The following is an 18,378-nucleotide window of genomic DNA, read 5'->3' as shown; positions in this document are numbered from 1 at the left end:
ATTAAGGAGTCACTATGTGCGAACTTTGTACTAGTAGGATATAATAACTCTACATTCTATACGTACGTGTATATTATCTAATCGTAATGGTTTGGCCTATGCCGAAATACTGAGAATTATACTTGAATTTCGCTTAGGAGTTCCGAGTTGTATGTTTTATTTAACTTTGACTTAAGTGTCTTGTAATAAAGATAGATAAATAGTGATAAATAATATTAATTGACTTTTAATTGATGTTTGATTTTTTTTTCGACTTAGCTATTTAACGCAGCTTAAATGACCTTTCCATGACGCAAGCAAACCCGTATAAATACACTTTATTTATTCGATTGGCTGATTTGAGCATAATACCGTGGAACATTGGCAACGATACAGCGTCTGAGTCGCAAATGACGTACAAACAATCTATGTATAAAATTAAAAACACATTTTGACCCAGTTACAATTATCGTATAACTCTAATAAGCTTTTGTGTCCGAAGAGTGAGTTACAAATAATAGTAAACAAATAGGCATGTGTTTGAAAATTTGGAGACACTAAACATATTGCATTACCGATCAGATACGTGTATGCGCCAATTTGGTAAACGTCCGTTGTATCAGAGATCTATAAATAAACAACAACTTTTAATACGTGCTTGTAAAATACCACGCCGTATAGTATGTATAACTTTTATATATGTTAGCACTGTATTAAAAAAAAATTCTGATACTTTATAGTTTTATAAAAAGTTATTTTAAGGTAGTGCACCTCTAATGATTTCCCGCGATTTCTTCGAAGGTTGAAGAGCCTACTATTAGGTGCCGTAGCCTAGTGGTTAAGGCGATAGACTAGTAATCTTTTGGGATATTCCCGCGTAGGTTCGAATCCTGCCGACGACGTATACTTTTTTTCGAGGCGTTTTATTTATTTTCTAACGTAATTTGATTTAATATGGCATATAAGCTATATTTATTGTTAAATATGATGCAATTTTTATGCACATTCTTCAATTATTAAAATTAAAACAATGTTATGGCGAAATTGGGTGATTTACTGTTGAAAATACGAACCATGCATGTTGCATTTTTATTTTTATTTCAAAAAGTAAACGGTAAATCTGTCTATTTCTTGGTATTTTTGCTGTATATAGTGTTTCTATAAAAACTAAGTTTAAAATATGACTTAAATGATACTATTTTGAATTTTATGACACTTTGTTTTTAACCGACCCAATTTTTACTTGGCTGAAATCACTTACATTTCATGGCGCTCTTCCATAGATAAAAATTTGTAAAAAATAAATGTCTGTAAAAGAATACTTATTTCATCTTGTTTAAACTTTAAACACCTTTACAGCATCTGTACACACCAACTGCATGCCCATATTTGGAAATTTGAATGAATTATGGAACTTTTATATACCCCAGGGGTGAAAATAAACTGGACAAAAGCCGAGCGTGGGGGTGGTTTTGAAAAAATCGGTATATTTTTTTAAAAAGCATGGAAAGCCTACCTACAAATTTGCATGTAGTTCAGTGAAATGATGCTGATTAAAAAAATAATTAATTAGATTATATTTGGATATGTGCCCATTAGAGGTGCGCTACCTTAAAGCTGTACCTTGACCCATGGGTTCAAACTTGAGCATTTGATTTATTGATACCTGCACCTTACTCTAACAACTTCAGTTGTATATATAACTCGCTTAAATTTTGAAGCGTTTAGTATTTGTCACAGTTATCCTTTTGAAGCGGTACCATGGTGTGTTACCGGTATTCACATGGTTATTCTCCCCGTCCCCCCCCCACAATTGTAATGATCCAAATGTCATGGTCCATTGCCCTCGGGCATTTATCTGCCGGATTTTATTACCTTAATCTGGCCATAAAACGCATGATCGAAGTAACACCAGATAAGCGAAAACAGGGCCAAAATCTGGTAAAATAGCGCTGTAAAACTCACAGTCTGAAAATTTTGAGACATTAAGTATTGATGAAAACCCGTATGTGCGCAAATGTCGAGTCAAGAAGATAATTGACATGACGCCGCCTGTCAATCAAGTTCTTATCTAAGAACTGATCTACCAATCAGCGATCGATTAATCGGGAGCGTTAGTTAGCAACGAACTGTCCGCCATTTTCTAGACAAGCTATGTATAGGTTCACTTTTACTTTAGCTTTCCTTTTGTTTTCCTCTTTAAAAAAGTAGATTAAAAATAGTTAAACGGTGTCGATGGGGACTATGTAACTCGGACAATCGATATCCTGAAAGATTAGTTGGTGACATTTAATTTATATCGTTTCCAAAGCCAAAAAGAGATCTTGAGAAGTGTAAGAGATGTATAAATGCATGCGGTCGTCACCACGAACAACTGAACGTCAACACTGTCAAAGACAATTATAATATATTTTTATCGGATATACTAGCAGATTTAAATAGTTTATGTTATCGATCTGATTATCACATAATATTTCACGTTTTTTAAATAGTTTTATCAGTTACTAGGTCATTAATATACAGAAGCGAGGTTCATCTGAATTACTTAATGAGAAATAAAACCTAGCATGAAGCCTAATTCGTGCTGTGTTTTATTACTCTGATAGTAATGCACTTTATTGCCATTATACATGTTATTAGAAGGTGACACGTGATATATTATATTAAAAACGGTATCTACACATGTGCAGACATGTGATGTCACCAATGAACGCTTTTAATCCACCTTTGAGATCGAATGCCTAGTTCTCATTTTTTCATCGAGTTTCGTTTGATTTGTTCGAAAAAAAAAAGCGGAAATGAAATAAGGCAAAAACGGTGTGAATAGGTTTTATGTAACTCTGGCATTCGGTATCCATAAGTTCGATTAATTAAATATATACCATTTCAAATGCGGAAATGCGGTCTTGACGAGAGCAAGTGGAAGCTTCAATGTGTAGAATTACCGAGATCACCCTTATGGAGCATTTATTTATTTAAAAAACTGGAAATGTTATGTTAGAAATAACTACACATTATTGAGTATGAATTATATCACGTGTGCTTGTAGAATAATAGAGAAGATTGGTACCAACTTTGCTTAACTTAACGAAATCCCCGTTATAAATCGAGTTTTGTGTGTGTCAGAAACAAGTGAAAACGATTATATGTTTCTATTTTAATAGAATCGAATCGATAAATGCCACATAATAAGATTTATTATTACTGATATAACCAATAAATGCCGAACTTGGGAGAAGTCGGTACCTGCGCCAGCGTCTGATACAGGTAGCTTTACTGAATTCCCCTTCATACAGCGCTACTTTATATATGACAATGACCAAACTTATTGTGCTAGCTTGCACTTTCAATTATAGTGATTGATAAATGTCCCATAAGCAATGTTTAATATTATTAATATCACTTTTATACGTAATAACATGTGGGATTTTGGTACACTCGGTGTCAGAAAGCGTGTAAAACTGCACCGAAATCCCAGTTTAAAGCGCTATTTCGTGTCAAATACACGAGTGGAAATGTTTCGTAAATAACATGGGTAAATGCCGCTGAAGAAGTGTTAATTTATTGCTAATACCAACATCACACGTAATAACAGGTTCGATTTCGGTCAGCGCGCAAGCGTTTGAGAGCGTTATTCATGTACCGAAAAACCCGTTATAATTAGCTGATGTTCTCTATAAACGTATATTTTTGCATTCGCAGAATAACTAAATGACACAAACCCCTTATACAAGTGTCAAATGGTGTCAAAAAGTCCATAAAAATAATCCGGAATATCGCGTTAATCTACATGCAGTATATAGGCAATGAAGCCATTTTGGTGTTAGCTTGTCTAGGTTTGCTACCCGCTGAGCCACGTGATTAATGGGGCGGAGCGATCATAGATAAGGCGTCATGTCAATTATTTTGGCTAAAATTGGGTGCCCGAAAATTTTGAGTAATTACGGTACGCATTACCGGTATATTTCATCCCAAAGACTATCCGGGTCAGAGCTGGGTAAGTAAATCATCAGGGAAAAGACGGAATGTAATATCAAAAGACTCCTGTGTTCATAACACAGTATTGCTTAAAAAAATCAAATAACTTGAATTTTTTTGCAAATACATTAACATATGTCGGTGAATGCCATATGCCTTTCATTGTGATACAAAACTACCGAAATAGTATAGTGTCCATGATAGAAGGGATATTGTTAAATAGCCACACATGAGTGACGAACGCGGCTTGTCTGATAATTTGTCCTGCAAGCCAGAATAGACCACAGGTGGTTAGCGTGTTGCTATGATATTTAATAGTGAAAGCACCATTTTGAATGATAAATAATCATATTATAACGAAAAATTAACTTTTCTAAAAAAAAAATTCACTATCAAATATATATATAACAAGGTATGCAACTCAAAATCACCCCAAAACAGGGTGCATCGCTTTGAACAGCCATATCTTCATCATTTGTGCAGCGATTGTCACGATCTCGGTCTTATTCAACGCAGAAATGAATTTCCTTTCTGGAAATGTATATGTCTTGCAATATTTTTACAAATGCTGGGTCAACTTTTAAGAAATAACACGATACAAAACTCGTATGACCCAGTTGACAATGATCATGCAGTCTTTATGAATGAAATCAGTTGTAAAGACACACCTCCGCATTGGACCAATGAAATCACTCGTGTGTTTAAAATGTCAGTTAGTTGAAATGTATGTAAACAAAGGTTTCAAACGGCGCTGGAGAGTAAGTCTTGATGCATAATGTAACGACAAGAACGGTAATAATGTTTGTTCATACGTTTAAAGTAACATTACTATTCATAATCAACGAAAATTTCGTACAATTGTTCGTAAAATAAACTTAACCAATTAAAAATCAGTGTTCCTTATGGCAATTGCCGAAATTTCAACGTCAGATGTGGTCTGGTAAAATAGATGTTTGTAGATACAAAATGCACGTTTTTATTATTGTTTTGCATATCTATTCATACGACACATGAACACTAAAATGGTGTTCGTGTGTCGTATGAATAGATATATTCGCGGGAATTAATTGTGGCCACAAATAAATAAAAACGAGCATTTTGTATCTACAAAAATCTATGTAATCATACCACATCTAGCGTTGAAATTTTGGCTATTGCTCTTAGGAACACTGATTGTTAAGGTGTAAACTTTATTTTACGAAATACTTAACAAAATTTTCGTTGATTTTGAGCGTTATAGAGACTAATTGAATTATGATATCGAGGTACATGAACATTGTAGGGAAAATGCCCTTTACTCCGTGAAGATTTCAGTCTTAAAGACTGCATGATCATTGTCAACTGGGTCATGCGAGTTGTGTATCGCGTTATTTCTTAAAAGTTGACCCAGCATTTGTAAACATATTGCAAGACATATACATTTCCAGAAAGGAAATTCATTTCTGCGTTGAAAAAGACCGAGATCGCGAAAATCGCTGCATAATTGATGAAGATATGGCTGTTCAAAGCGATGCACCCCGTTTTGGGTGATTTTGAGTTGCATACCTTGTAATAAATATATTTGATAGTGAATTATTTTTTTTCAGAAAATTTAATTTTTCGTTATAATATGATTATTTATCATTCAAAATGATGTTTTCACTAATTAATATCATAGCCAAACGCTAACCACCTGTGGAATAGACTACCGACATTGTCTATTCGCTGTAAATAACACAGTGTCATTTGTATTTCTATCGGGAAGTATCGCGGTTTAATGATGCGATACAACAATTACAGACCCGCGTCAAGCGAAAATGGAACTTATGCAATATATGCTGCCAGTGTAGCTCAAGTCCAGCCTGCGCATCCACACAGTATTGTCAGGATATTAACGCTGGGGATGATACTCGGTAGATACCTAGCTTTTTATAGCGGTAAGCGTCACCCCTGACCATACTCCGCTAGTGCGCAGACTGTGCCTGAGCTACGCTGGCACGGAGACGTAGATTTTATCAACGTCTGGCTGGCCACATACGTCATAAGACCGATTTTCGCATGACGCGGATGTGACAGTGTTATTTCAATTAATGGACAAAATACGGCGCCTCAATAATATATTTTTTATCAAATATTTCTATGACGAAGAAACTAAAAAAAGCCACGCGAGGACACCTATGGTGTGATCACAAGTATTAAAATGTGTGTCTACGAACACTTTTATGTGGTTTAAAGGGATCTTTTCACGGTTTGGTAAATTGACAAAATTGAAAAAAGTTGTTTTAGATTCGCAAATTTTCGTTTTAGTTATGATATTTGTGAGGAAACAGTATTACTGAACATTTATCATAGTCCAATATTGCCAGTATATGTATCTTTTGACGATTTGAAAATCTAAAAATTATAAAGCGTTGCAACGCGAAACGATTGAATAATTTGGAGAGTTCTGTTGTTTTCGTATAAATTTACGAAACTACGAAGATTGCTTATATAAGGTATAAAATGCTTAACGTATGTATACCCGGCGGAATAGCCGAGAGGGCTTATGCATTTTTACTTCAGACTAACTCCAGAACTCCGGGAGTCACTGGTTCGAGCCCTGGTACCGGCTACTTTTTTTTCCTTTTTTTAATTTTATTCTTGATTTTTCACTGGAGCTGGAGCTTTTAAGATCCAATGTTTACATTTATCAATATAAAACATTTAATTACAAACTTCAAAATATGCCAAAATCTGTGAAAAGGCCCCTTTAATATACATGCACTTCATAACAAACATTTCATCAAAGATCTACAACTACATAATTGTCTTCGATCTCCTACGGTGGATATGCGACTCTTAAGTGTAAAAAGAATACAAAAGGACTTAAACCGTTGTTGTTTTTTTTTAATAACTCAGGCAAATAAATTTTCTACCTTTATTTCACAGTCAGGATTTTTCCCCCCTTATATTGGTTTTTAGATGGTCGCTTTAGCGACCGTCTAAAGTGCTTGATGTGAAATTCAGGTCGATACGGCCTAGGTATGATTAACCCAATACCCGCTTGCGTATCCGCGCAAGAAAGAGTTGTATAATTTATGCAAGAGGTTTGAGTTCTCCAATTATGTGTATTCACAAATGGAAACATTATATTAATATCGTATTACATTCAATATTTTCGAACGGTGTTTTATAGAAAAGAATCAATAAACAATGATCGTATTGTACGTGTCGCGGAGGAGCTTGTTTATGAATGATTAAAATAGTCCACTTTCTGCTGCGTCTGCGTGACGTAGTATTTTCGCTCAGCTCATTCATAACTCTGCGGCTGGTGATAAACAAAGGGGAGTCCGGGTGAGAATAACGCACTAGTATAAGGTTACGCTTGTTTATATTCACAGGTCTCAATTAATAATACGTTGACCACCAGTTCAACAATTATTACAGGGATACAATAGACAACATAAAAAATGTTTCATTATCGCTGAAACTGTTAAAAAACATTTAAATATAACAAGAATATTCTCTAAAACATGTAGTCTTGCTGTTTTGAAATAAGGTTTGGAATTTTTGTTTCTAAATAACTTAATTCAAAACAAAAGTTTAACTATAGTGTTTTTTACTTGTTAGTCGCATATTTACCGCATTATAATGTATGTTATAATAGGCAAACCATACATTATTAAAATTCAATCTGCCTTCGCACATAGAAGGAATGGGTTAATTGGGTGCTGTGTTTCCTTTGCTTACTTCAGTTAGAGGTCAATTCTTTACGTAAAAGTAACCACAAGGCTCCGGCTTCAAAGGAATTGCGGAGCGATAATAAAAGTCGTAGTCGCATGGTATTTGCGTTTAGCGTCCTATTTGGTCACGTGGTTCTTTTTTCGCGGGTGTTTTGGCATTCATGATATGAGGCTATTAATAGATGCGCCTGTCGATAAACAAAGGAAACTTTACGGGTTATAACAACGCAATAGGTTACGCTCTCACATACAACTCAATTACGTAGTACAGGTCGTAAATTGAGAGATTCGGGAAAAAGTTGACGCTTATTTATATTCTCAATTTATAAAACGTTGAACATAAGTTCAACAATAACTTCAGCGATACGATAGACAAAAACAAAAAAATGTTTCATAATCGCTAAACCCGAATATAACAAACAATTTATAATAATAAAACGAATGACCTGTTTCAAAACCTCGTTCATGCTACTACAGCGGGTATTTTTAACAAGAAATGTCTTTAAAAAAAAGATATACGGCGTTGATTGTGGTCGATGTTTATGAACGATCAAAAGTTATCTCCATGAGATAAAAAGTAGCGGATGCCTTTTTTCTGCCCAGTTCTTAGCTACATCATAAGCAAATCAATTACGGGGTGTTGCGCCAGATTTCGTGGCTTATTTTGCTTTATATGATATTATTGCTCAGATATCTATATTTACAGAATAGAAAAACACAACATGAAAATAAACGAGTGCATATAGGTCAGCCGGCAATACTCGAATCTTATTTAATTGAATAATTATAGTATAGTGAATTATTGTGCTCATGCTTAATAAACTGGTCTAAATGGATAAAAATTTCTAATTGATTTTATCAAAATTGGTCCTTATCATGCAAATGTTGAAACCATATTAAAAATCGATGATTGACATACCACAATAATATCGCCGAATATCTTTATTTAGTATCTTTCTGATCAAAACAGACTTCAAGTGCACAAAGTTTACGAGACGGCGTTTATATAAAGATTTCTGCAACTGACCGCAAACTGACCTTGATACCTTGCGGATTGAATGTAATGCATTACAGTCACTACGTTATTGTCAGTAAGACCGGTGTAACACAATGATCGCAACCCCTTCTGCGAACTCCGGTGATGAACTGTATATAAACTCTGACTTTCACAAATGGCCGCTTTTGCGCTGGTAATTCTCTGAAAATAAAAGGTGAACGCACAAACTGTATTTATTTGGAAAATTGATTGTAAAACTGTTCTATCTATTGAGCCTTTTCATTAGAGATAAAATTGTTTCATGCAGTAAAACAGTGTTACAAAGACGCGGATATGTTTCCAATGTTCTGGTGTTATACTCAAATCAGCCAATGGAATAAATGAAGTGTATTCATTCGTACCTAGCCGCGGGAAATTTTATTTGAGTATTATTGGACACTTACAAAGGTCAAGTCAGGGTGAAAAGCTGGCTTAATACAGCTTACGCCGAAAAACGTTCTTTGGTTCTGAACAGATAGCGGCGATCTTTTGTATTTACGGGTGCTAGCAACGCAAAAGTAGAAGGTTAGTAGAAGGTTTAGCTTGTTTATATTCACAGTTCTCAATACATAGACAGTTGGATATGAGTTCATCAATAACTACAGGCATACTATAGGCAACCTCGAAAATGCTTTATAATCGCTAAAACCGAAAACAACTAAATATATTATATTAAATATATTTATAACAATAAATGTCTTTTAAAAATGTAGTCGGCGTATACGCTGACTTTGAAATAAAGTTAGCAATTTACTTTTCTAAATAATTAAATACAATTAAACAAAAGTTAAACTATTGTGTTGTGTTTTTCACTTGTAAGTTGCATATTCACCGCATGAAATGTGTGTTAGCATTGTCAAACCACACATTAGTGTGAGTAAATAAAAAATATACTACGGGAGAGCACTTCATATGTGTCCTCATATGCCTTGTTATGAGTATCTTTCTTCACTATCGAAATATATCGTATGTTTATATTTGATTTAAACGCAGTTTCCTTTCGACACATTTAAATCACACGTCAATAGCGCCGTCATGCGAAAATGGGTCTTATGCGTTTCGGAAAGCGTTTGTTAAACCCAACATGTGCTTTTGCGCAGTCAGGCCATAGGCGATGCTGTTCGCTTTAAAATCACTCAATATGTTATGTTTCTCCTTACCAGAAGGAGGGATAGCTGAGTGGGCTATTTATATGATGGGCGCATATGGAATAAGACCCATTTTCGCATGACGAGGGTCATTACAAATCTCATTGCGAATTGAAAATGCCACATTTAAGAACAATGCTTTTTGATACAAAATTGAATTCAAAATAGCAAACTTGTAAATAACTGCAGCCTATCCACACATTAAGGAATGATTTCCAGACGTGCTGACCAAGTACGTCAAACATTGTGGTATGATAATTAAACGATTTTCTCTTATCGTGACACTATACTATTTCGCTAATGATTGTTTTCTCATCTTGGAGGCGAAAGTGAAATTCTGCGAGATGGATTGTAACGCGTAATTGTAACAGGGCAACAATTTGTGTCGTTTGAGAATACAGAGAGAAGTCCGGAATTCCTTACACTGAACAGTGCTACATCCTTTGAATTGAGCACATACGCAGTGATTTGGCAAAAATTCAGAGGTTGTATCTCGAATCAGCTTATTAAATATTCGAAAATATTCATGCGTGTCTGTTGGCGTTATGTAAAAGTCACTAAGATGAAAACTGAAACAGCTACGCCGAAAAGCGCATTAGTGCTCTATACCTATGTTTATGTTAGCGTTGTTGACACCGTGTGAACTGCTCGGTAACAAGTAAAGCATAAACAGCAATGTTTATATACTTTTATTCCTCCATATACAAGATACGAAGATTATTGTATATTTTGAATTTGTATATGGTGTAAAAAATCAAAAGTTTTGTACACGGAACTTTCATTATGAATTTATATTCTTGGTGAGATAGTCATTTGATATTAGAAAAATATTCCTTTAATATGATGGTGACTGCAAATTTTCTTTATATTAAGTTCTCATAACCAGTTTCATCATACTTTCTATGCTTTCAGAACTTCCAAAAAGCACGTTGTTTTTATTTTGTCTTAGTTATTTCTATGAAATAATAAGGATGATAAAAAGTGCACACAAAATTCGACCCGTGCGCTATGACACACACTTTATAAAGTTTAATGGCGTGTGTTCATTTTAAACTTGCGATTGATTTTCAAAAATGAATTGCGTGTTAAATTATGCAATAGCGAACATCTTCAGTGCCTTCAGCGCTTTGATTAAAGTATTTCTTGGTTCATCTAAATTAATATAAAAAATAGACGTCGACAACGCTATACTCTTTCGTAAAAGAGTCAACATTTTTTATCTCCCTTGAAATTTACGTCACATTCAAGTTCGCATCAAAATATGCAAAATATGTAGGTATTTATCGTAGTTTTATGCTATATGACATTCGAGTTTATGTGATGTCATCCCGTCTAATAAATGTGTTGTATGTTCTATACTTGCAGTTCAAAAACTATTTGCGTCAGATTTTTGATAACGCAAAATCTTCAACATTTATTAACGATATTTGATTTCCGCCATTGGCATTCGCGCTGATTCACTTTCATTTGTTTACAAACTCAACCTAGTGTTATGTGGCTGATATACATGTTTGTATGCTACCATTTCCAAGCGGACTATAATTTGAACCATGTTTTTACTATACTGAGTATGTGTTGTCATTACAATAGAGCATTCACAGTTTTATCAGAAAAAAAATGTTCACAGGTGACCAAACTGATTATTTTCCAACTTTTTTTCTCATATTAAAAAATCACTGTGCACTAATGAGCAAAAAATCACACCAGACTAAATGATGAAATTAGAATGTGCAATTGATGTTTGTGATAATCACTCTTAACTGCCATGCTATAGAGTTAGCTCTAAAGCAATGCAGTTGGTAGTGAACTTTTTAAAAAAACATTATTTCCCATATGTATTTTCCATGAATCGACCACACACACTACAGGATGGATTGCATTTCACAATGTTTGACCTATTCACTATTTGTGTTTGCCTTGTCACCATTAAAGTAAATTTTTTTTAGCTTAAACAGGGGATTGAAAATTTGCCATAAATTACACCCTCAATTTAACACGCCAGTCGTATGTCAATGGTACAAATGATGGAAGTCTCTTATACATCCTATAATGTGCTGTTTTCTAAAACATGGAATATACTAATCTCAACTGTAAGTTTGGTCATTCAATCCCTTAACTTTTCCCACATGCTACTGTTTGCAGTGATTTGCTCCGTGAGTGGTCAATATTAATTTTCTAACTCAGCCTACAATGCAGTTATCAGCATCTTCTTATCCGTTGATACTAGCTTCGTCTGTTTTGTTCACAGGTTTCATGGACAGTGGAAATGCTTATTAATTTGGTCTTCATTTAGCGCAACTGTTTAGGTGTTTTTAATGAACATCACAGGGCTCACGCTGGGCTCAAATTTAAGGGAGAAGTGACTTCTCCCTGGACACTTATTTTTTAAGGAGAAGTGAGGAGACTTTAGGCAGAAAGTGGAGAGACTCGTACTCAAGGGTTTGCGTGTAAGGCTTTACAACACACATATATGTGTATCACATTATTGCAGTATACCACTGTACAGGGATCGACAAATCCACTCGCCCTCTCGTAATTATGAGTAGATATCTGCTCCGGACAAGTGAATATTTTGGCAGCGCTTGTCCTGCAGGGCGAGTGGCATTTCTGGCCGAAACAATTAAAATTTCAAATTATAAAACATTTCTGCCAAACAAAACAACGTTTAATTGAAACGGGAACATTACTAATTTTAGCGCAGTGTGCAATAATCAAAGAACATGAAACAGTCGATTATCCACACATGTTCACTATAAAAGACAAAAAACCTGAACAGTCATGTCGTCCAAGCAAAAAATAAATAGTTTCTTTTTGCCCACAGATTGCAGGGCCCTCAATCTATTAAATCTGCCACCGAAATTCGACGGCAGTCCCCCACCTGAAAAGTATATTTTTTTCCCCTTTTGGGGTGAAAAATTCCCCCTAAAAAAAAAATATATATTTTTTTTTTTAATTGAAAGATGTGTCTCATGATTATTATATCGTAATTCTATTTCAATTAAATCTTTGCAAACATACTAAATTATGAATACTGCAATGAATATAATGCAAACATGTACAAATGTAATAATGAGAGAGTAAGTAAAATCCTCCAAAAAGGGAAACGCCGCGAAAATTCCCCCTCCTATAGGGCTGCGGACCCCTTCCCCCAAAGTAGTGTGAGGGCGCTGGATTGAAATAACAATACGAAATATAAAGCAAAGTTAACCGTTGAGTTGAGAGAAAAAACAGAAATTAAATTCTTCCACGAAAACGGTGAAAAGTGGAAAAAGAACTTCATACATAACACCAATACTTGTGGTTGATGTCATATTTTATTTAGTTTTAATAGTACTAAACTAATGTCCAAATTTGCTTTTATTTATGTTTTCAGCAAAATTTGCGATAATGTTTTTGATTTTGTGAGCTGATATTTAAGCTGCTAGCAATGTTTTTCTAGTAGAAAGAAAAGTTAAATTCCTACTGCAAGTATGACTGCTTACGAGTGTTGTCGCTGATTTAAAGTGTGCTCTTCAGGGAATAATCTAGAATTTACTATCTATGGGTCCCTGAACTCGCAGATTTTAGACCAATGAGTCCCAGGCCAAACTTAATGAGTCCACCTTGAAAAAGAATGGGTCCCAAGTTTTGAAAGATACCAAGTAGTGAAGAATATGAGTCTAAATCACACTAGCTCAATAACTATATTTTGCAATAAACTTTTAATAATCTCAAAAACATGTTGAAACCAAAAAAGCAAATTCAGGGTCATCACTATTTTGTTTGCCTCACATAGGCTATAACATTATCTGTTACATGAATATAACCTGTTACAACATTTCAACTAGATTCAAATCGATGATAATATTATTGTAAACATCCGAATTGCGAGCTTGATAATATTATTGTAAACGTCGAATTGCGAGCCGTTGACCTACCGTTTTTAAAGTTTAGTGTTGTTTGTTTTGGATTTAGCAGCAACACCTTATTTCTGAGGCATTTTTTATGTCCCCCACCACTATAGTGGGGGACATATTGTTTTTGCCCTGTCTGTTGGTTGGTTGGTCTGTTGGTTTGCGCCAACTTTAACATTTGCAATAACTTTTGCAATATTGAAGATGGCAATTTGATATTTGGCATGTATATGTATCTCATGGAGGTGCACATTTTGAGTGGTGAAAGGTCAAGGTCATCCTTCATGGTCAAAGGTCAAAAATACTAAGTCAAAGCGGCGCAGAAGGGGACACAGTGTTTCTGACAAACACATTTCTTGTCTGTATTATTTATAACTAAGTTAAAGCAGGCCTTCAGCCGGGGACTCTAGAAAATATCAGAACACACTCTCTTTAAAAGGTTGATTCTAATTGGTTCGTAGTATACAGCAGCGGCTCGACAAGAGCCAATCAAATGACTTGTTGCAGTCTTCAAGCCTCATTCGGTTAAACTCAGCGTTCATCGCTACACTTTTGACTCATACCCAAGATGGTTCGCACTTATCGTGATTCGCGTATGCGTTAACGGATTCGTTTTAGCAATGCGTCTGAGTGGACGCACATATTTCAAAACTATGCGTCTATTTTGATATTTGTGCGTCATAGACCCGCATGTAGATTCTTCCCTGGCTCTTACATTGGTCAAAAACGATTTTCCATTACAATGACGATCCGCCTTTAGGCAGGCTTTATGTGAGTAAAGAGAATGCTGACTTGACCAATATAGATCGCCGATTGGATAAGTTTGGAGGTTGGGAAAATCTGGGAGCAGGGGTTACCTCAAATTACCTGTCGCTCTATTGCGACATGCTCCGGATAATGAAAGACATAATTATCATCATCATCCTCATCATCATCAACATCATCAAAAGCAGAAGCATCAGCAATATTTTTTTCTTTGGTCCATTATTTGTAATAGCTATTTGCACCATCATAATACTAATAATCATCATCATCATCATTATCATCATCATCATGATCATCATCATCATCATCATCTTTTTCCTCCTCCTCCTCCTCATCATCACCATCACCCAACCGCCACCATCATCATCATCATAATCATCATCGTTATCTTCATTGTCATCGTCATCATCATTATCATCACCACCACCACCATCATCAGATTATCCAAAGTATAAAAACTGCATACGCAATAAGAAATAACGTTTATTTATCATAGATAAACGGTAAGCAAAGAAAAATTCAAATATTCGAAACAAGTGTAAGCAAGATTAACAAAATACTTGTTTCTTTAAATGTTATATTTATTCAGTTTGTTTAGAATTGAAAACATTTTGAGTGGTGAAAGGTCAAGGTCATCCTTCAAGGTCAAAGGTCAAATATATGGGTCAAAATCGCTAATTTAATGTACACTTTTGCAGTATTTCAATATTCAAGATTTTCTGATTGCTTCTTGTCCGTCGTGCGTCGTCACCATTTTGCATTGTGAACACTCTATAGGGCACATTTATTGTCTGATCTTCATGAAATTTGGTAAGAACATTTGTCCCATTGATACTTCGACTGAGTTTGAAACTGGGTCATGCTGGGTCAAAAACTAGGTCACTAGGTAAAAAAAACAAACACCTTGTGAACACTGTAAAGTCACATTTGATGCCCAATCTTCATGTAACTTTGTCAAAATGTTTGTCTAAATGTTATGTTGGTTGAGTTCAAAAATGGTTCCGGTCCGTGGAAAAACATGGCCGCCAGGGGGCGGGGCAGAATTCCTTATATGGCTATAGAGAAACCTTGTGAACACTTTAGAAGTCAAAATTTTTGCCCAATCATCATGAAACTTGGTCAAAACATTGGTTTCATTGATATCTCGGAAGAGTTCAAAAATGGTCCAGATCAGTCAAAAAACATGGCCGCCAGGGGGGCGGGGCAGTTTACCTTGTTAACACTCTAGAGGCCACATTTATGGTCCAATCTTCATAAAATTTGGTCGGAAGATTGGTCTCAATGATATCTTGGTTCGAAAATGGTTACGTTTGCTTGAAAAACATGGCTGCTAAGGGGCGAGGCATTTTTCCTTATATGGCTATAGTAAAACCTTGTGAACACTTTAGAGGCCACATTTATTTCCAATCTTCATGAAATTTGGTCAGAAGATTGGTCTCAATGATATCTTGGATGAGTTTGAAAATGGTTACGTTTGCTTGAAAAACATGGCTGCCGAGGGGCCGGGCATTTTTCCTTATATGGCTATATTAAATTCTTGTTAACATTCTAGAGGCCACATTTACTGTCTGATCTTCATGAAACTTGTTTAGAATATTTATCCGATAATATCTTGGACGAGTTCAAAAATGATGCCGGTTGGTTGAAAAACATGGCTGCCAGTTGGCGGAGCATTTTTCTTTATATGGCTATAGCAAAACCTTGTTAACACTCTAGAGGCCACATTTATTTTCCGATCTTCATGAAACTTTGTTAGAAGATTTGTCCTAATGATATCTTTGATGAGTTCGAAAATGGTTTCGGTTGCTTAAAAAAAATTGCCACCAGGGGGCGGGGCATTTTTCCTAATATGGCTATATATCATGCTTTAGTAAAACCTTGTTAACACTCTAGAGGCCACATTTATTGTCCGATCATCATGAAACTTGGTCAGATGATTTGTCCCAATGATATCTTGGATGAGTTAGAAAATGGTTCCGGTTGGTGGAAAAACATGGCCGCCAAGGGAGCTTGGCATTTTTCCTTATATAGCTATAGTTAAACCTTGTTTACACTCTAGAAGCCATATTCATTGTACGATCATCATGAAACTTTGTCAGAAGATTTGTCCTAATTATATTTTGGACAAGTTTGAAAGTGGTTCCAGTTGCTTGAAAAACATGGCCACCAGTGGGCGGCGCATTTTTCCTTATATGGACTTAATGAATCTTCATGAAACTTTGTCAGTATATTTGTTTAAATGATATCTCTGATGTGTATGAAAAATGGTTCTGGTCTGTTGAAAAATGTGGCTGCCAGAGTGTTCACTAGTCATGAAAGTTGGTAAGAACATATTGTTTTTATGACATCTTGGGCTGCACAGAAAGGTCAGTTCCTTTGAATCTCAGGTGAGCAACTTTGGGCCTTTCATGCCCTCTTGTTGTGATTTTGAGATAAAATGATCACCATTTTTTAATTTCACAAAACTTAGCATAGTCTTAATTGATTTAGAAAAAAATAATGCCCAGTGATTGGCCCTTTTCAGCTTTAAGTTCTTTACATACAGGTAAATGTCTAAAATAGGTATTATTTTATGAAATGCAGATTTAAATTCATTTAGATGTCATGCATACACTTGTGCTACAATGGTATTACCATTAGCCCCTTTGCGTTGTTTCAGATTGATAGTAACCTGAGAGAACCATGAGTGCAATACCGCCCCAACATCGGCGGTTGGAGACACTCGAGTCCAGGATCAAGAGTCCGAGCTCTGAGCTTAACATCGACAGTCTTCTGGTAAGATGTCTTCTAAGTGACTTTTTGCACTTCTCACTACCCCCTCCTAAAAATTGACACCAAGCCCAGCAACATTTCATCAGATTCTGAGTGAAGCATATTTTGTCCCCTATTGGCAAAACCGGAGGGGACTTATGGTTTGTGGTCTGTCAGTCTGTCTGTCAGTCCGTCACACGTTTCTGGAATCAGGATCCTGTGATAACTTTAAAAGTTCTTCATATTTTTTCATGAGACTGGAAACATGGATAGATGGCAATATGGAGATTATGCACATCATTTCATTTTGTTCCTACATCAAGAATTCTGGTTGTTATGGCAACAAATAAAAAAATCTGAAAATGGTGGAGTTTCACTTGTAGGGGGCCATATTGCTTGACAATCTCTTGTTTATTTTTATGCTTTTTATTTTACCCAGTGATAAGGATTGGGAAAACAAAGAGATAAACCAGGAAATAGGATAAATAAGATGTAAGAATTGCAGGAAGATAATGGATTATTCATTTTGTATAACAGCAGTCTTATGATCCTTTGTTTATTGTTCATGTCAAAGCATACTTTCATAACTATTTAAGGGATAAATATAAAATTCACATATTGATTTGAGACATTGAGATGAATTGAAGCTGCAAGAACTGTAAACAAATTTTGTTGGAGGGATTGCCTTTTGTTCATGTTTTGTGAAGAAAACAGAACAACATACTTTCAATTTTATCTCGTGCAAAGAATAACTTGCAAATCATAGAATGGATTTACATAGATTTAAATGGAACTTCATCTATTTATAAAGGGCTTTGAGAAGGAGTGCAGATTATAAGTGCCATAACTCTTTCTTCAGTATTTAGATAGTTATTGCTCTTTTTGTGTACTTTGTACTTAATGATTTGATAACAACTGTTGATAAACTTTTATAGAGTTACCAAGAACTTTGTGATTAATTGCAGAGTGCAAGGCCCTTTCCTTTGCAGCCCCCCCCCCCCCCCCCATTACAAAGGGTAATTTTTGTCTTGCAGATCTTATCTCTGAAAGTATTATAGGGATTCAAATGAACGCTCATATAATGATAAAAGTATTTGAGAGGAAGTGGGAAGTACCAGAACTATGAC

At 35.3% G+C, this 18,378-nt stretch overlaps 1 protein-coding gene and 1 long non-coding RNA gene across 51 annotated transcripts in view; one reads left to right on the top strand and one right to left on the bottom strand.

The window, feature by feature from the left end:
- Window positions 1–18,378, bottom strand: part of LOC127862065 (uncharacterized) — a 486,885-nt gene that overhangs the window by 375,500 nt on the left and 93,007 nt on the right. The window lies entirely within an intron of this gene.
- LOC127862019 (rho-associated protein kinase 2-like) overlaps window positions 11,061–18,378 on the top strand; it is a 100,391-nt gene continuing 93,073 nt past the window's right edge. For 49 of the 50 annotated variants that reach the window (XM_052400934.1, XM_052400927.1, XM_052400937.1 and 46 more), the window contains exons 1-2: window positions 11,061–11,114; window positions 17,160–17,275. In XM_052400934.1, the coding sequence (XP_052256894.1) occupies window positions 17,183–17,275 (93 nt within the window). In that variant the 5' untranslated portion in view covers window positions 11,061–11,114; window positions 17,160–17,182. Of the gene's footprint in view, window positions 11,119–17,159; window positions 17,276–18,378 lie in introns of all 50 variants that reach the window. The other variant, XM_052400885.1, reaches the window with a different exon arrangement.

This window comes from Dreissena polymorpha, chromosome 16 (assembly GCF_020536995.1).
Source record: "Dreissena polymorpha isolate Duluth1 chromosome 16, UMN_Dpol_1.0, whole genome shotgun sequence".
NCBI lineage: Eukaryota > Metazoa > Mollusca > Bivalvia > Myida > Dreissenidae > Dreissena > Dreissena polymorpha.
The sequence above is the reverse complement of the archived record's forward strand: the minus strand, read 5'-3'. Positions and strand labels throughout refer to the sequence as shown.